General features: G+C 39.0%; 1 protein-coding gene across 1 annotated transcript; it reads left to right on the top strand.

Annotated features, from left to right (window-relative positions):
• The first annotated feature begins 80 nt into the window (after positions 1-80).
• LOC118764690 lies at positions 81-13665 on the top strand. Its single transcript, XM_036505689.1, has 2 exons — positions 81-318; positions 12427-13665. Exons 1-2 carry the CDS (start codon positions 265-267, stop codon positions 13201-13203), a joined length of 831 nt encoding a protein of 276 aa, XP_036361582.1. The 5' UTR covers positions 81-264; the 3' UTR covers positions 13204-13665.
• Positions 13666-18870: the final 5205 nt, after the last annotated feature.

Raw genomic sequence — 18870 nt, 5'->3', positions numbered from 1 at the left:
TTTTTGTTTAACGCAAAGAAATTATTAGGTGCAACTGACGTGAAAGCAATTGTCCCACAAAATGATAGCCAACTATCTACGGAAGGAAAGAAAAAGAAAACCAAAGGAAAAACGAGAAAAACTAAAAAAGAACAAAATCTTTTAGACTTTCAGAACGCAGTCAAGTCGTATCTGTCGGATGAGAATAAGTTACAAGCTTTGACTTTACAATTCATTTCCTGGTCACTGTACAAAACAAGCCGAATAGTTCCCTTGTTTTATGTTATGACGAAAAATGGTGCTTATCCAATTACACGCAAACAGTTCATTTATGGAATGGTACGGTATTTAATATGTCTTCCTTTTTTCATCCATCCCTACTGTAACTTTTCTCTGTCATCTGTCGTACTCGAAACATCATCTTCTGTATGGCAAAATCAGTAGAACGTAGGACACACTGCCATGTTACGTTCTTTTACAGGATGTTTTCTGTTGCTATTAGTTTTCACTTCTTTTAATTTTGTTCCAATTGGTTTCAAATTTGATGTACTGGTGTAATTTTTTATGCTAACTATGGAAATGAAATTCATTTTTGTAATAAATTAATAAATAAAAAGTTAATAGCTTTTAAAATTTGCAAATTTGGGGTAATTTTAGCCAATCGAAAGCCATAGACATATAGGTGTTTATTCCCCAGTAACAAACCAAAGTATAGTTTGCATAAATTACTACAATCACGCGTATTGTCTTTACCTGTCAATTTTCTTTGATAAGCGCCTATTTTCTGAAGATTTATACTATCTCATTTTTGTAATTTTCACCTGTGCTCTTTTTTTTCTTTTTTTTTTGAAAAACAAACAGATATTTTCGAGGGCTGTCCTCATTTTCATAATTTTTGAACCATGTATTTTTCTGGACCTTTCCAACTAAGAATGTCCGCAGCCATCTCGTTTAACCTTCCGAATATGATGGAGAAGTTGAAAATCGAGGAGGATGCGGTTTCTTACTTGCAAGAACTGGGGACGAGCCACTGCACAGCTGCTGATTACAACAGCTATGTTCGTGAAATGTGTGTGGAGGACCTGCTCTATAACCCAGTTCAGATAGGCGATCCTGGGAAAATTATTGAGATAGATGAAACACTCTTCTGAAGACATAAATGCAACCGAGGAAGGAAGCTTGCTACCTGAGCAGTGGGTTTTCGGAGGAGTGTGTTGTAAACCAGGCATGCTTTTCTTTATGCGGTGCCATGTCTCATAGTCGCGACAGTAGAGGATACATACGTCAGTCGGTTCTTCAGGCAACCGCAATTTTCAGTAACTTGTGGAGGGTATTTTTACCTTTTTATATTGTTTACATGCCTGTTTCAACATTTCACATGACTTTGTTCATTAAAATTTCAAGATTTCTTAGAGTCAGCGTGAAAAATTACATCTATATACCCGATTTGAAAATGTTCACTTTATTTTAAAATTTAAAAACTGTGACAGCAACAGAAAAGATCCTTTTTATGATCTAAGTTCAAATTATACCGAAGTCGACTTTGTTTTATATCCTTCCAGTATCGATAAAATAAGTATTGATACTGATTAAGGCGTCTTTACCTCTATTATAAAAATAGTGTGGTATTTTGTCAGTGCAAGAAATCCCTATATTTTAAGAATGAGAAAATAAAATGCTGTGATGTATATGCTTTCCCAAGAGCATTAGCGGCTTCAATAAAATATATGAAATGAAATAATAAAATCTGAAGCCATTTTGCGGTTGTGATATGCCTGTAGTTATAACTTCTTACTCTGTGATGCTACCTACCATTATAACATCATTTTTTTTTTCATATTTACGCATTCTGGGCCACAGACTAGCGGATTGGGACATTGTGCTGTTCAAAACTCCTCTTCCAAGGGAGGCAGTGATGTTCTTCAAACGTATAAAGGTGTAACAGTTGAAACAGATTTGTAAACAATACAATGTTGATGTTGTGGTCAGCAGTTGTGACAGATGATGTCGAAGTCGGCTGGTGTGATGATAATTATTTGTTGTTATTATTGCACGTTGTATCGGGAGAAATTGTTTAGTAACGATAAAGTATTTAGTTGAAGTCGACGGTAACCGACTGTAGCGGGAGGAATTGATTTGTAAATATTGTTATGATAAGTCGGAGGCAGCGAGTTGTGACGATAAGAGTTTGTTATTAAAAACGGCAAGTTGTAAAATGTGTAAGATGAACAATGCATGAAGTTTTATGGAAATGTTTATTTACCGTTACGTTACAATACCTTGCCTCGACGGGCAGGTTGATAAATCCAAAAGCATGCGAAAGTTAGATGCGGTAGAATGTTTGAGTTTGGGTTCTCTTCATTGTTTAGTAGTAATTGTGGAGACAGACAGAATGATGTTGTAAGAGAACAGAATTCGAGCTAGTGAGAGTGAGAGAGTGTGGGACGTTGTCTGAAGTTGCTGGTAGGAATTTTTATTTCTCTCTCTGACCATTATATCCTAGCAGTCCTTTCCTTACTAATTGAATCGTCATGAACTGCCTCGTTCAGTTGCCGACAAGTTACTAACTCTTTTTTGCTTGGGGTGTGTTTGCTTATATAAAGATCCAGAAGGCTAGATATACATTGAGAACAATAGATTTAGTTGGTGGTCTTGTTATCTATTCTAGCTTTTGGTGAGGTAGAAGAGGTTAGAAAGGGTCAAGTGGTGAAGACATTGCTTCGGCCTAGCTAAAGGCATCTGGAAAATGTAAAACTGCTGTCTGAGAAAAACCATTGTTCTACCGTGGGAAAAGTTTTGTGGTAGTCTTAATTTAAAATTGGCTATGGTGGATCGAATCCACTTCATGCATACAAGATTCGCTACAAAGGAAACAGGATGTTGATTCCGTTCACTTAAAACACGATGTCACAATTCCAGCTCCTTAGCAACTTCTTGCACAAGGTAACGTGTTGCGAGCCTCTACTTCGTCTCTTGACCTGCTCTAAATAGTAGCCAAATCTCCCTAAATTACAACTTACTATTTTACAAATAGGAAGTACACTTTGGATAATATTGTCTTAAATACAGTTTTTCTGGAACTAAAGGGCAGTATGGTTATTTCTAGAACAGCAACTTCTAAATTAAACAATAGTATGTGTAACGTCTGCAACAAGATATGATTCTAAGAGCCACCACAAGACAGGAATATCCCCCATAGATATAAACCTTCTGAGTTATTGGTGAGTGGGATCTTTTCACTTTGATCGGCAGATTTAGAAAATAATATTTTGTAAACTAAACACTTTTAAACTTCGTATACTGGTAGAATGTGTCACATTAAACATCTTTTTCTCTTGGCGTTCTTGAGAAAATTCTGTAGTTTGTAAGATATTTGTTGTTAAATTTCTCGTATTTCGGCAATTTCAACCAATCAACGACGTCTATTGAGGTGAATACAATTACTGCTGTTGTTTGTCAACAACAACTTCCGGCTGTGTATATTTTGATTGTCACTGTTATTTATGACATATTTCATATCAGTTACGTTCGTATGAATAAATGATTATCGTTATTAAACCTTTATTAATAAACACATATTCTAAGTTCACAACATATGCAGTTTTAATTTCCCTCTCTATTGCACAGATACACACAATGTGTGTATATATGCCAATATGTAGATTGCACATGAGAAAGTAAGGAGGGATATCAGGAAGGGCATAGCTATTACACTTCCAGAAGAGAAGGGTCTTCCTTTGATTCTGACATGCAATGTCTGTGCAAGACCCTGCCTCAGTAAAGCTGAACTCATGAGTCATCTTCGTAGTCATAAAACGAGACAGATGAGTGACAACCTGGCCACTGGTGGTTAGGGCGTTGGGCTCACGAATATACCGTTTGTAGTCATGTTATAATTAACCTGTTAAATGATCGATAGTAATAGTAAGTTAAGAAGAAACAATTAGCTTCAACAATATTAATAACAGTAAACATTTTAATATGTGCATAATGTAGAATTTATTTTATGTATGTTAGGTGGGTGAATTGAGAATAATGGAATAGTCAAAAGATATGAGCTGAAACGTTTCTTACGCATAAATCAGAACAGAGTTGATGTTTACAATAAGAATATTCTCTAAAAAGACGGTTGAAGGATGAAAATTATTTTATTAAACGTGGGTCTAAAGACACGTTGCCTTCGGCCGCAATAAGAAAGGTCCCTCGAGATAGATGAAATTTATATCAGAGATGTTTTGCCCAATGCACAAACTGCAGAAGCTACTCAAAAGTTTTGCAAGCTGTTTAAGATCTATTGCAATGCTGGAAACCCTTCTGTATCGTCAGTAGGTATCTCAGGGTCACAAGCTATTATATCGCACGTTCAGATGACCTCTACTCAACTCCTCGACGTCTAGACTTCTCCCTCTATATCTACTGAAGTGTTCCATTTTCAGTCTCTTTTCAATCATAGTCATCTTGAGGTTGTTTCAGCTGCGGAGCATATTTCCTTGATGGCTTTCTTCGGTTGTTTTAGCTCCAACTCTATCTTCTGCAAGACATAGCGCACTGATCTTAGATGGAAATCCGCAACAGCCGACTTCAGTGGGGATGAGGCCACATGCCAACCCTTGATAAGGACCTTGTCGACAAAGTCCTGATATTTCGATTTCGTTACCTGATGAGAAATGTTGAGACTGCCCTCCCAGGGCACTGTGAGTTCGACTACGATGATTATTTTTGTATTCCTGGAGAGCAGGACCATATCTGCTCGAGGGGATATTACCACTGCCTCCTTTGAGAAGAAAAATCTGACCCTTAGATTCACTCGCATCTCTCAGTTTGAGGCTGAGCACAAAATAGAAAAAGGGCCCCCTTCCTTTACTTTCATCTTGGGAGCTTTGTTACCTTCCTTTAGGAATTTCATACGCTTTGGTGGTAGTGGTTGGTATTTATTGAGCCTGTCCCTTTGCAGATCAGCCCACTTGGTAATTTCTGCAAGAAACTTGTCACGTCTTAACTTGTATAGGCCTTCTCCTAGTGCCCAAGAGTATCTGGTAAAAATGTAGTTCAGGGTGCAGAGTTGCTTCGCACTACCTGCAAGATGGTTTTTAAAAAAATTTGCCCCATATTTTAAGGTTATTTGGGGTTGGCAACAGGCCAGTGATAACACGAAGGAAAAAGGACAATCTTCCCTGGCCAGTGCTCCAGAGTTCTTTCCACAGTAGGTGCTCAAGTTCCTAGTTCCATTACTTCCATTTACCCTGGTGGACAAGCTCTCCTGCTTTCAACTGTCGGTCTTCCTCAGTTAAGTCACGGACCCTTTGCACTATGGGCTTTCTCTTGCCTCTGGTATTGTTGTTTTCTCACTTCTTGGTACTGTAATTGCCAAGTCCCAGCCGTCCTTAACAGATTACTCCAACATTCACCTGATACTTCCTGTATATATTTGCTTCCTACACAGCTTCTTGGGGTTTCCATTTTCTGCCAAAACTTTATGGTCTTGTTGGTGTGTCTGACTTTCTCATCCTCAAGCAGGAGCTATGTGGTGGTTGCTCTTGTCTTTGAGGTGTTGAATTCCTCCAGCACTGATGAAATTGGTATGCGAAGCTTAGAAGTCTTGCTATACAGATTGAGCTGAAATTTGGGGGAATGCGAACACGAACTTACTGCACAACTTTTCCATTACCTCTACCCAAGTCATGGGAAAACCATAAAGCAAAAATAGTCGCTGAAATTTGAGTCTGATGCTATATTGGAAGCGCCATACTTTGAACCATCTAAGTAGCTAGCTTTTATCAACTGCTTTTAGCCAGTTGCCTAGTTGGGTTTCGGTGTCTTCAAAAATTGTAATATCCTTAAATGTATGATCGTAACTTTTCCCAAGGCACGGACTACTTTTTCTTGGATTGTCGTAATTTCAGAGTTCTGAATGTTGAAGGTATCATTTGTCAGTTTTCTTTATGGATATTCGGGTCTCGAAATTTCACTGGGTTGAACTTCAGGCGTGACAATGTCCGCCGTGTCCCTTCTATTCTTGGTGTCATGACCGTTACGTCGTCTATAAACACCCTGCAAACCGGATTTCCCGTGCTTCAGTCAATTTCGGAACCTCTCAACTGCTGCCATCCTACCTTTAAGCAGTAGATTCATGGCCACCGGAAACGGCACTATGGAAATTATGCACCCTGCCATAATACCTTTTTCCAATGGCTACTATTTAGTGGTGAAATTTCTCACGATGAATCTCATCCTCAGTGAATCCATGAGGGACATTATGAGTCTGATTACCTCTGTAGGTACTTGGTAGTATTCCAATGCACTTTAGAGAAGCTGGTGCGGCACACTTGGGTACACCTTAAAAATATCCAACCATACAACGGAGAGTGAGTTCTTGTTCCTCTTTACTTCCTTAATGACATGTGCGGCGAGCTGGCAGAATCGTTATCGCGCCGGGCGATATACTTAGCGGTATTTCATCTGCCGTTACGTTCTGAGTTCAAATTCCGCTGAGGTAGGCTTTGCCTTTCATCCTTTCGGGGTCGACTAAATAAGCACCAGTTACGCACTGGGGTCGATGTAATCGACTTAATCTCTTTGTCTGTCCTTGTTTGCCCCCTCTATGTTTAGCCCCTTGTGGGTAATAAAGAAATAACTTCCTTAATGACATGGCTGCTCGCTGATGTGTGTTCGAGATATACAGAGTAGCTTGGGACCCGTTCTTTCTGGACACTCGTGTCAATGTACTCGTTGGCAATGATAGCCCAAAACGATCTTCCCTTCAGAGTCCAAAAGAGAGACCTCTCGAAGCTGATCAAATCTTTCTGAGTTTTCTTTTGGGACAAGACAACCCTCATGTTTTTATAAGCTCGTTAAAATGTTTTTGTATATCAATGACAGTAAGGTACTAGATGTAAAAGTAAATAAATAAATGAATAAAGAACAGATGGAGAAGATTCCAATATATGGATTAGTCTGATTTGGGTTAAAAAACAATAAGGGTGGATGGCTGAAACCTTATATGGATGTAACCGAAATTCGAACTCAGAATAACGAATGAAAGTTAATATTGTACAACATTGTTGTTGTTGTTTTTGCTACTCTCCAAGTCAGTTGTGATCTATCAGACCAATATTCAAAGACAGTCTAACTGTGACCATTTTATCTTTTATCTCATCAGTTTATAATGTGTCCTTCATCGTTATAAAGATTGTGGAGAACTACGGGAGTATCAGATCTCCACTAAACGAGTCAACGGCGAAGTCTTTACGATGTATCTTGACCTGCTTCAAATAACTGTTAAATTCCCTCAAATCACTCCTTAAAACAAGAAGTATACATTGGATAATCTAACCCTACATATACAGAAAGACGGAATAGTCACAATTGGATTGCTTTTGATCATAGATTTGCATCGTCAGGAATGACTTAAGGTTAAACAACAACAACAGCGTCAACAACACCATTTAAAAAGAGAATAATCTTAAGTTACCAAGTGATCTCGGAGCAACTCACTATGTGAGGGGATACCAATATAGGAATCAGTAGAAGCAATGAAAGGAACGGCTTGAAGAAAGAAGGAATTGTATGAAACAGAATTCTTAATTTACCTGTCGCTTTCAGTGCCCAATGCTCAGGAAATAGTAGAACACTTCCAGTAGAACACTCATGTTTCCTGGAGTTAGTCACATTCCAGCAAGGCCATAATTTAAAATGGGTTAGGTATACTGCTGGCACACTTATGACCTTCCTTACGAAAATATTTAGCGAACACCTTTCGGCGACAGATAACTATGTACACTGTACAATTGTTCCATCTAGAACACATGCATGTACGAGACAATGACAAGAGAGAGATTATTGGGTGAATCTTAACGGTATTTTACCCACTAGCTAATTCAGAGGAGCATAAACTGTGTAGCAGTTGTAGAAGATACTGAGAGCTGATACAGCACATAAGTGTGAAGAGGGCTCTAGCTTGTTGGCGAGTGAAAGTTTTATCAAGCGCGTTATTCATGAGAAAGAAAGCTATTTGTGGTTGTTGTGTTATCCCAAGTCGTCCCGGATCAATCTTAAGTATTCATTATTGATCAAACCAAGAAAAGCCCATCTCATTATTTTCAAAATCAAGAATAGAATATTCCGTGTTACATTATTCAATTAATTTTTTTTTAAAGCTGTAGCGTGTGGTTTCAGGGAGATTTTACTGCTTCTTTTAGTAGATTGAGCGACCAGGTCGAGGGCATCTAGTCGGAATATCTATATTTGTATAAAGAGTGCATGTTGGCACTGATGAAGGTGACGGGTTTTTTAAATTTTAATTGAAGGATGATTTCAGTAGTGAATAAGTTGCGTGCGGATATTTCCGGCGTGTGTAAGACTGTCGAGGAGTGAAGGGTGATATGATTTACAAGAGTTTTTAGGGTTAAAAGTGATGATGTAAAAGTCGTTAATGAAACGTGGGAAAGACATAACTGAGCTCGAAGATGCACCAGAAATTGATAAAATGTAAGAGAAGAATTTTGACGACACATGGGAAAGGGGCAGTCCGACAGGGAACTTGTGATTCAAGGGATGAGCAATGACGGAGCCTACAGGGGGTGACTTAACCGAGAGATGCAGGATCAATATTTTTCTCGGTGATGGCAGTTGCAGGACGTCCACACCACGGATCATCTTCAAGACTCACCCTTCTTTTCCTAAATTCAGCTGCCCGCTATTGATGATAAGGCTACAGTGTAACCCCTTATGTAGCAACTATGTCAACATGAATGTCCTTGGGGGCTAAACCCTTGTTCTGCAGGTAATTGACAACACCGCGATGCCAAATTTTGTCCATTTTCCAGTCGCTATTAGTTACTTTTGAAGTGTTCTTTGAACAGTCAGATGTCAGTTTGCCTGGAAAGAACAATGCAGTTATTAATAATTATTAATCATATTAATAATTATTATTATAAGCGTAGGAGTGGCTGTGTGGTAAGTAGCTTGTTTACCAACCACATGGTTCCGGGTTCTGTCCCACTGCGTGGCACCTTGGCAAGTATCTTCTACTATATCCTCGGGTCGACCAAAGCCTTGTGAGTGGATTTGGTAGGTGGAAACTGAAAGAAGCCCGTCGTATATATGTATATATATGTGTGTGTGCATATGTTTGTGTGTCTGTGTCTTCCCCCCCCCCCCCAACATCGCTTGACAACCGATGCTGGTGTGTTTACGTCACCGTCACTTAGCGGTTCGGCAAAAGAGACCGATAGAATAAGAACTAGGCTTACAAAGAATAAGTCCTGGGGTTGATTTGCTCGACTAAAGGTGGTGCCCCACCATGGCCACAGTCAAATGACTGAAACAAGTAAAAGAGCAAAATAGTATAAGTACTAAAATTGATGCATGCAAGATTTCACAGCTCTACCATCATTCCTTCATTGTCAGTCTATCAATTTTTCATCCCACCCTTGTATTCTTATTAGTTTATGATTGTATCATTTGATATATTAGAAGGGAGGATTTGAGGTCAGTTTTTGGTAGAAGCAGAGACATTTTCTTTCTGTGAGATATTGTTTTGTGCGATTGCTAGTCGAAAGAGCTAGCAGGGAGAGAAATGTTGAAGAGTTGTATTGTTTGAGAATTAGGGACTTGTTTTGTTGAAGAGAAAAAGTTTCGGTGAGTTTAAAGAAGCATTTCTTGGTAGGTGTCTCCCTTATTTTGGAATTGTTGGGGATATTGTTTGAAAAGAAACCCGTTATTCTAAGTTATGAAGAAAAAGCTTGGCAATTACAGAATGAGATGATTACAAGCAAATAAAAAAAATTAATAGTTAAGTTAATTCTTATTTTTCGATTACAATGCTTGAAAGAGTTAAAACGTAGAAATGAAATATGAAAAGAAAGATGGGATTCTTTGAGATGGAATTAAAAGTGAATAGGAATGTTACTGGTTTACTCTTACAAGAATATTGTTAACAGAACTGTGTGGGTTTAGTGAGAGACGCAGAAAATTTGTGAAACATTTCCACCATGTTTAACAAGGACAGCGGGTAACAGAGAATGAGATGAGTTTAGATGCTATGATAGTGTTTCCAATGGGCTTAGTTAACCTCATGACAATGTTTTTTTTGTTTTTTTTTTTTGTTTTTCTATCAAGCAACAAGTTTGCATTGACGGCTGGGATCAGCAATTAGTGCACGATAATGTTTAAGTGTATCTCGTTTACTAGTTTACTTGTTTCAGTCATTTGACTGCGGCCATGCTGGGGCACCGCCTTTAGTCGAGCAAATCGACCCCGGGACTTATTCTTTGTAAGCCCAGTACTTATTCTATCAGTCTCTTTTGCCGAACCGCTAAGTGACGGGGACGTAAACACACCAGCATCGGTTGTCAAGCAATCCTAGGGGGACAAACACACACACACAAACACACACACACACACATATATACATATATATACATATATACGACAAGCTTCTTTCAGTTTCCGTCTACCAAATCCACTCACAAGGCATTGGTCGGCCCGGGGCTATAGCAGAAGACACTTGCCCAAGATGCCACGCAGTGGGACTGAACCCGGAACCATGTGGTTGGTTAGCAAGCTACTTACCAGACAGCCACTCTTGCGCCGCCTTTATCAGTTTACGGCAGTGATTCATTCGGTTGCCTGCGTGCGGCAACGGTAATCGCACCGATTGAGGTCAACACTCAATGCGAGATAACGTTCGGCGTATATTTTCGTTAACTGCTTTAGTGTAAGTACTGTTTATTTACCTAAACTACATCTCTGTGCAGGATGCTCATGCGGTATTATTGCTGAATAAGATCACTCGACAGCACAAGTGAGATCAACTTCATGTATTTACAATCACGTGAATTCAAAAATTGACTTAAGTGTGGTAGAGTTCAAAACAGGGTAGCATATCACATTGTAAATAATGGTATCTAGTTTCCTTACGTTTCCCTTTTGCTTTACATACTGTGTCTCTTTGAAGCATTGTCTTCAACGACAAACACGACAAACAAGTTTTCATTCAACGACAACACGACGTCAGTTGACGCTAGAGTAGACGCTGGAAGATCCAATCTGCCCTGACCATTGTAGGTTCTGCCAGTTGACTGGTATACTTTATAAACCTTGACTCTAAAGCAGGCATGTTTGGTCGGGTTGTATTGTCTGAATTGGAGCCTTCCCTTGAATTTCCATAAACTCTCGTCCGCACAAATGTCCTGTGTTGGGACATACACCGTTCTGAAATATTCAGCCACTTCGTCAACGACAGGACTATTTTGTGCAGTCTGTCATCCTGCCCCTCGCCTAAGTTGAAATGTAGATTTCAAAGAAGCGCCAAAAATCGATCACGTGGCATCATTTCCGGAAAATATCGACGTGGCTGGATTCCGATTCCAATATGATGCCAGGGTCGGTTTCTTCACGATGCCCATCAGTATCAGCAGGGCAAGCAGAACTTTGATTTGTCCCTTGTGGTTGGAAGCCAATCACCACCATGCCCAGGTCTGACATGCTGGGGATGGTTTTCAACATGGTCATTCATTTCGTCTGCTGTATATTGGAACATTTCATCCGTCAAAAACTCGTGGAAGATTTCCAATGGTGAACCTCTATGTTCAAGGTTAGCCTTTATGCAAGGCGTACCAGTGAACCCATGCCGTCGGACGAAATTGTGTCTCACTCGCCACACGACATTCTGTTGTCCAGAGCCATTCACTTTATGCCCACCTGTACCTTTGATTCACCGGAATATCAGCATTGCTATCGGAATCATCTGATTCTGGACTAGGAAAATATTCACTCTCCGACTCATCAGCCAAATCGGAAGAAACAACTGGTGAAGTGGTGGAGCTTGGTGTAGCTTGGCGCGACGAAACAGGATGCGACGACAAAGTTGACAGAGCCGGAGTGGCAAGACCAGCCTGTTGGGTTGTAAATATTTACATGAAACATCTAATCGGCCTATCAATTGGCTGGTGAAACCGGTACTCACTCAGGCGGCGTATAATTACATCGACCGATTTAAAGCATGTATATTGGGTGCGTAAATTTACGTCAACCGTTTTAAAAGGGTTAACATAATTGAATCAATAAATCGACAAAGGACACGAGTGAAAAGGTTATTGAGTTGTAGGGACTGTCATATAAGAAAAATAGTTTAAATATTATTTTCGTGTGAAATAGTTAAATTATATTGCTGTTGCTGTTTATCCCCAAGTGGATCTGAGTAAAGGTATTCCACCCACGACAATCCCATCACTTTTCAGGCATTGTGTATCCTGGTCAACATTATTCAATACATCCTTCTTTTTTAAAGATAGAGTGATATGATAGAGTTGGTTGCTATTTCTAGAGTGTCAAGTGATCACGTAAAGAACTCGTTCCCCGGTATTCAAAGAAAATCGATGCGATGTCTATTGATTAATTATTAGTGTATTCCTGATCTAATTACTTTTTTCATTTATCGTCAAGGTGGATGCTTTAGCTCCGTTCAGTGTGTTGCAGTTGAACGTGTTGTCCAAATGGTTGAGTACCACGAAAAATGGTATCATTACCCTGGAAAATCTAGCCTATAGACTGGGTTTTATAGACGAAGTCACAGAATGTTCGTGTGGATATAAATCTCAAGTTTCCTTTCAAGGAGTTGCTTCTGATACGCTTCAACCAAAGACATCGCAGCCCAGATTAAGCTTTACAGAAACAATATTTCATTTAGGAAAGAAGGACAAAAAATTCAATGTAACCAGACTTTATAATTGGGTCTCAAATAAAAAGGAGGGCACTGAGAAATTAAAGAATAAAATAAAGACTTTCATGTCAGCAAGAACAAAGGAAACACACTCTGTTCCCTTTGACATTACGGGAAGATTTCAAGAGAATCGATATGTTGAACTTCATGTATATTTTGCAACTTTCGATTTTATCGAAGTAGCAGATTTCCATTTAACCATGTTACTTCCCAGTAGCACGATGGTCTTCACTGTTTTAGATCTAATACAACAGCACACAGAAATACAGTCAGATGCATTTTCTCTCTTTATTACGTTCAATAAGTTCCGAAAAAACAGACATCCACTACCCAAAATGTCAACCTTAAAAGAATGCGGATACCCTGGTTATTGTAAGAAACACCCACAGAAAGTCTTGCTTTTCTATGATTGCAACATACGGTTTAGAAATAATTTTATTTATGCCTTAGATAAGTATTACACAATAAACAAAGAAAAACAAACCACTGAAACTGAATAATTAAAAATAAGAAGAGTTCAAGTTTAGAAAAATATCACTTAGCAAAATCAAATTAAACAAAATATTGATACAAATTTTGGGCCACAACGTTCAAAGTGAAATTTTGAATTTTAACAATGAACAACATAACAAGGCTACACAATTTGGAGAACAGCAAAGTCAATTGAAACTACCCCACTACTTGACTTATAATTTATTCTTGCAACCCAGAAAGGATGTAAAATGATATCAAATCTCGGCGGAATTCGAACTCTCAACGTACAAGAATGTAACTAAACTCCGCTGTTCTATCGATTGTGCCACCCTTACGAGGGAAAAAAAACCAAAAACAAAAAAATGAAGTTTGCCCGAATTATTGGAACATTTTTGGGTTAATATCATTGAAAAGAAAAGAAAATCAAATACGTTGAACCCACAATAAAATTTCTAAAGATTTGAATCAATAAAGATGAGACAAACTGCCTAAAATTTCATTGATTGAGAAAGAACGTGTGTATGTGGTTGTGTTTGTGTGTGTGTGATGTGTGTGTGTGTGTGTGTGTGTGTTGGGTGCTATTTTTCATTCAAAAGTTCCGTATCCGATTGTAGCGTTGTACTTAATATCTTTGGTGAGCACACATCAATCAGAAAAGGTCGGTGGATTTACAATTGGTGAGACAAGTCCATGCTAACCAAAGTCTATCACTTGACCAAGGATCCAACCAAAATCGTCAACATTCTCTTCTCGTGTCCTCAATTTCCGTAGATTTTCAAATGATTTACATCTTATTTTCCTGAGTTTATTACATTTCAGTGGCAACCGAGTCAGCAGATGTCATGCCATTGTATTGGTTTGCATGTATTTATTGATTTCTCTTCCGCTGTTAAGAGAGTGTGGTTGGGGACATTAATTCTTAAATTAAAATTCGATGTAAAAAATTTCAGACACCTTTAAGACCCAACATTATGACCCGTTAAAGAAGCTGTACAAATAAGCTAATCCCATATACACAATATAAGTGTGCCCGCGCATGTACACACACATACAGAGAGAGAGAGAGAGAGAGAGAGAGAAGAGAGAGAAAGAGAGAGAGAGAAATTCTCGAATGCAGGATGGCTGTGAAGACAGCTTAGAAACTTTTCAGAGTCATCCTGCATTCGTGAATTCCCTTATTTTTTGTAGAATATCAAACTCACAATATATTACACAATATATATATGTAACGGCAATGCAGTTCGTTGTTTGCCATTTGTAAGATGTGAAAGATGAAAGAAGAACAGTTATTGAACTCATGAAGAGATATTTATTTACTGTTACTTTGTATATATCCAAAACCACGACGGGTTGATATGTATAACTAATAAATGGAAAAGCATGCGAGGTAAAAAGAGTTAATTTCAGCCGGTATGTGTGTACACGATCTCATAGTAGCTTCTAGAAAGAGATATGGTAATGCTACAGAGAAAAGAGAGTTAAATGTAACTGTTGTCACTCACAGAAAAAATATTGTTTTGCCGTGAGAAAAGTGCTGCTGAACTGTTAAGTGAAACTTAGCTATCGAGGATCGAATCCACGCTATGCCTGCATGAAACCACTGCATCACTCCCCCCTCCAGAGAGGTTCTGAGAAAAGGAAACATCGAGGAAGAGAAAGAAATGCATGGCTGAGGAAAACTCTTGCATATCAGGAGAGAGGATCATTAAAATGCATATGGGACAGATATTTATTCAAGTGAGTCTGAATAGCGGTGTCGCTTTGCGTACCAAAATGTGCGCAGTCAGTGACTGGGCAGTACGGAAAATGAGTTAACATGTGCGAGCGCGTGGGGGCATATACTCGAGTGCAGGTGCACGTATTAAAATACACTGTAAAATAAGCTCAGGTGAGCGAGTGAGTGTATTCTCAATCTATGATATCGAAGATCTTCCTGCAGGATTGCAGTGTGTGAAATACTTTGAAGGTTTCTCGGAAGTGAAATATTATCTGGTGCTGTTGTCGTGGGTAATTGCTGAGGTTAGCAAGAACGACAGCGTAGCATGCTGGAGTGATGCGCGAGACAGGTAATTTTCTCAATTCATTACGTGACCAAACAGAGGCCTAACAGAGGAAAATTATGTCTAACATGAGCGCAGAGTGCATATGGACATCTGACGTGCATTAAGTCAGGAAAGGAGCACAGACGTGTTGAAAAACCGGCAGTAGATGCATAATAGAGTTGCGCGTGTGTGTGCAAATGCTGAGGTAGTATGCTAATGCAGTGATTACAAATACAGTGTTGAATATGCCAGTGATTAAGGCAGTGTTGGATACGTCAGCTGATGCATGAGGTATTAAATGCCTTGGAATGTGCACGAGCAAAAGTATGACATGCTGGCGTGTTGTAAGAGACAAACAACTTTATGTATACGTGACTTACAGAGATGAATTGTGTCTACAAAGGCGCAGGAAGAATGAAAAACAAGCAAAAAAAAAAAAGGCATAGTGTGGTGCAAGAATGTGACAGTCTTAGCATGCAGGTACATGTATGAACGTTGTGTGGCGCAATAAAAGAAATGAACATTACAAAAATGAGTAAACTAAAGGTGGCAAACTTAGCTGAAAATAGTGTCCTTTCTTAAAAGTCTATTGCTGAAAGTGGAAAAAAATGTGCATGCAAAGAAAAATAATTGTTGAGAATCTATATGAGAGTCTTATATACGTACAAAAGTTCGTAGACAATGAAGGGTCTGTACGTCGGGATGAGACGAAAAGCGTGTGTGTGCCAAAATGTTGCATGTGCGGGCTTCCGTATTTTCCTCCAGTTAGTTTCTTAGGTGGCAAACTTAGCTGTCAAAATGTTGCGCTTATAGGCTTTCATGGTCGGCGAATTCCTTGTGCATCGGCAGTGTGGCATTGTTGTGAAATGCATCGCAGATTGCATCGTAGTATTGTGCTTTCTGTTTGCATGTACTGTAGCAAGTGGAACGAGGGTGCATCTTGGTGGTGATAAAGGTTGCCATTACTTTCCTCTGGTTTAGCGACTGTTGATATGAAGACTGAAGTTCTTTAGTTCGAAGTCAGTAAAATGCAGTGGCATGTAGCATTAGAAAGTAGCAATTGTTTTTAGACGGGGGCAACAGTGTAATCGATAGATGTGGCAATTGTTCATGCAAAGGTGAAGGTGAAGACTAAGGCGAAAGCTGCAATTCTTTAACACGGGGTCACCAATGTAATCGACGCCTGTTATGGTGGAACGTCGGGTAGGCTAGTGTAATAGTATAACACAGTTCGTAAAGCATGCAAGGTAAAGAAAGTTAATTTCAGCCGGTATGTGTGTACATTATCATAGTAGTATATATAGAGAGATATGGTAATTCTACAGAGAAAAGAAAGTGAGTTCGTGAAAGTGAGAGTAGTGTGACGAAATAACTGCTTCGTTGGTGAGTTACCATAGTTGTCCTTTTGTACCTTTTCCTTGAGAGACGGCGTTTTGTTCAGCCGGTCAGCCAGACTCGGTTCTCCCTAACTTTTGCTTACGGAGTTCTTGTTTTTATAACTATCCAAAACCAACCAGAAGGATAGACATATTGTTGAGAACGACAGATTTCGTTGGCGGTCAGTTAACTGGCTTTTGGTGGCCTAGAAGAGGTTAGAAGGGGCAAGTGGCAAAGACATTATACTTAGCGAAGGCATATGGTAAATGTAACTGCTGTCACTCACAGAAAAAATTATTGTTTTACCGCGAGAAAAGTCCTGTTGAACTGTTAAGTGAAATTTGGCTATCGAGGATCGAATCCACGCTATGCTTGCGTGAAGCCACTACACACACACGAATTAAAAACATGATAAATGTACAAACAAACGGGAAACAGACACAGATGGTCACCAAGTCCTCATCAGTTATCAGTCAGCAGTTTTGCACTTAAGCGATATATATATATATATATATATATATAGATATATATATATATATATATATATATATATATATATATATATATAATATATATATATATATAAAATAGAAATATTAAAATTACTAAGTCTCTCTAAAAGAGATTACGGCAGCGTTACTGGAAATTAATTGTTATCGCCATATTAATATGGCAGTCTTATAGATATAAGACTAATAGGTATCTTAAGGCGATGGCCTCATGGAGCTAATCAGCGACAGCTTTTAGTCTTATATCTATAAGACTGCCATATTAATATGGCGATAACAATATATATATATATATATATATATATATATATATATATATATATATATATATACATAGTGTTTGCTCCATCTTCTCGGTACTTGTATCGCAGAGTGGTCCCGGTTTGCACACACGCGCAGACGCGCGTCCGCGCTAGCCAGACGTAGGCAGTCGATCCTACGAACTGATTGGCGCATGCACGATATATACGATATATACTTGTATCGCACGTCCCCGATTCGCGCGCGCGAATCGGGGACGTGCGATACAAGTATATATCGTATATATACAAGTATATATCGTATACATGTATTTATCGATACAAGTATATATCGTATATATCGTGCATGCGCCAGTCAGCTCGTAGGATCGACTGCCTACGTCTGGCTAGCACGGACGCGCGTCTGCGCGTGTGCGCAAACCGGGACCACTCTGCGATACAAGTACCCATCTTCTCTTGTGTTCCCTTGTTATCAATGGTATTTCTGACGTTCCGTCCATGACTTCTCGGACAACTATTCAGTTCCGCTGCTTTGTAACTGTGTGCTTCCAAGTGGTAAGATTTGCATACGTCGCCGCTCTTCCACCGCGTTAAGATTTTAAGTAAATGGAATGACAAATAACAAATGAGGTCACTCCAAATGGACATCTGTACGTTATTGGATTATAGTGATAAACTCTCGTACTACAGGTGCACCACCCTGAGTTTCGGTGAATAGTATCTGGGGATACGCCGAAGCGAGATGACCGGGCATAACTTTAAACTGCATCAAGTAACGGGATCCTAATACGGGAGTTCCTGTGTTTTGAGGTGTGTGCAACGACTTCCTAGCTACTATTGTTCCCAAGCCTACTCTAATCCGGAGTAGTAGTGCCTGCCAGGGTACCAGCAATGGGCTAATTAGCATGTTCATAAAAACTACCGGGAGTTGTTATGTAATCATCACAACAAACATGAACAATCAACGTTGCCCATTGTCTCCCTTGATACAAGGACATTCAGTAAGTTTCCCGCCACAACAAATACCTTGTACAACAACAGCAGTCTAATAAAGTATCTCGTATCGTTAACACGTTTTTTCAGTCTCTCTCATTTTCTTAATCTTTCATACTAAGTACTCAATACTTCCTTTAATACTCAATACATTATATATATATATAACAACAATATGGTGTCAGAATACTAAAAGAACCCAAAATACAGAAACCAAAAGAAAAAAAGAAGTTGAAATCATACTTCAAAGACGAAATGGAAAATTTACCGCATCCAAAAGACCTAGACTTTAATCAAGAAAATCTAGCCGTAGCATGGAAAAAGTGGAAAAAAGAATTCAATCTCTTTTTGATAGCAACAGAAAGTGACATAAAGCCAGACAAAGTAAAAACTTCAATGTTTTTAACTTGCATCGGTTCCAAAGGCCGAGACATCCATTCCACTCTGGATTTCGATTCACCCGACGAAGAAATGAACCTTCAAACAGTAATCGAAAAATTCGATGCATATTG

The sequence above is a fragment of the Octopus sinensis genome, linkage group LG9 (genome assembly GCF_006345805.1).
Source record: "Octopus sinensis linkage group LG9, ASM634580v1, whole genome shotgun sequence".
Taxonomy (NCBI): domain Eukaryota; kingdom Metazoa; phylum Mollusca; class Cephalopoda; order Octopoda; family Octopodidae; genus Octopus; species Octopus sinensis.
The sequence above is the reverse complement of the archived record's forward strand: the minus strand, read 5'-3'. Positions and strand labels throughout refer to the sequence as shown.